This window comes from Penaeus monodon, chromosome 27, assembly GCF_015228065.2.
Source record: "Penaeus monodon isolate SGIC_2016 chromosome 27, NSTDA_Pmon_1, whole genome shotgun sequence".
Taxonomy (NCBI): Eukaryota; Metazoa; Arthropoda; class Malacostraca; order Decapoda; family Penaeidae; genus Penaeus; species Penaeus monodon.
Window position 1 is genome coordinate 25,678,345 of NC_051412.1, and position 364 is coordinate 25,678,708.

At 43.1% G+C, this 364-nt stretch overlaps 1 protein-coding gene across 1 annotated transcript in view; it reads left to right on the forward strand.

Annotated features, from left to right (window-relative positions):
• Positions 1-364, forward strand: part of LOC119590467 (homeobox protein Nkx-2.4-like) — a 53,973-nt gene that overhangs the window by 30,225 nt on the left and 23,384 nt on the right. Inside the window, exon 2 of the mRNA XM_037939125.1 lies at positions 87-247. Within this exon, the coding sequence (XP_037795053.1) occupies positions 87-247 (161 nt within the window). The remainder of the gene's footprint in view (positions 1-86; positions 248-364) is intronic.

The window sequence follows — 364 nt, forward strand, 5'->3', positions numbered from 1 at the left end:
TTTTGGGCCAGAAATTTCACTAAAAATAAAATTCAAGAGAATAAAATTTGGAGAGAGAGGACTCATCTGTTTTTTCCCGGTCACAGATGTTCCCTTTTTCTTCCGTTCGGGGTTTGATGGGGGAGAACATGAACATGAACAGGGGGAACGTGACGTCATTTCCCCCACGTGCAGTTGGCTGACAACAAAGCGATGCGTTCCCCCTCACAGCGAAAAAAAACGGAAAAATTTCTTCACGCAGGCGCAAGTGAGTTGGATAATCATGTGTTCGTTAGTTGGTCGGTTTAGACAACCTTGGTTATGTATGTGGTGTGATTAAGTATTTTGCTTCACTATTTCTCTGTGCCAGCCTTTCTTTCTTGGA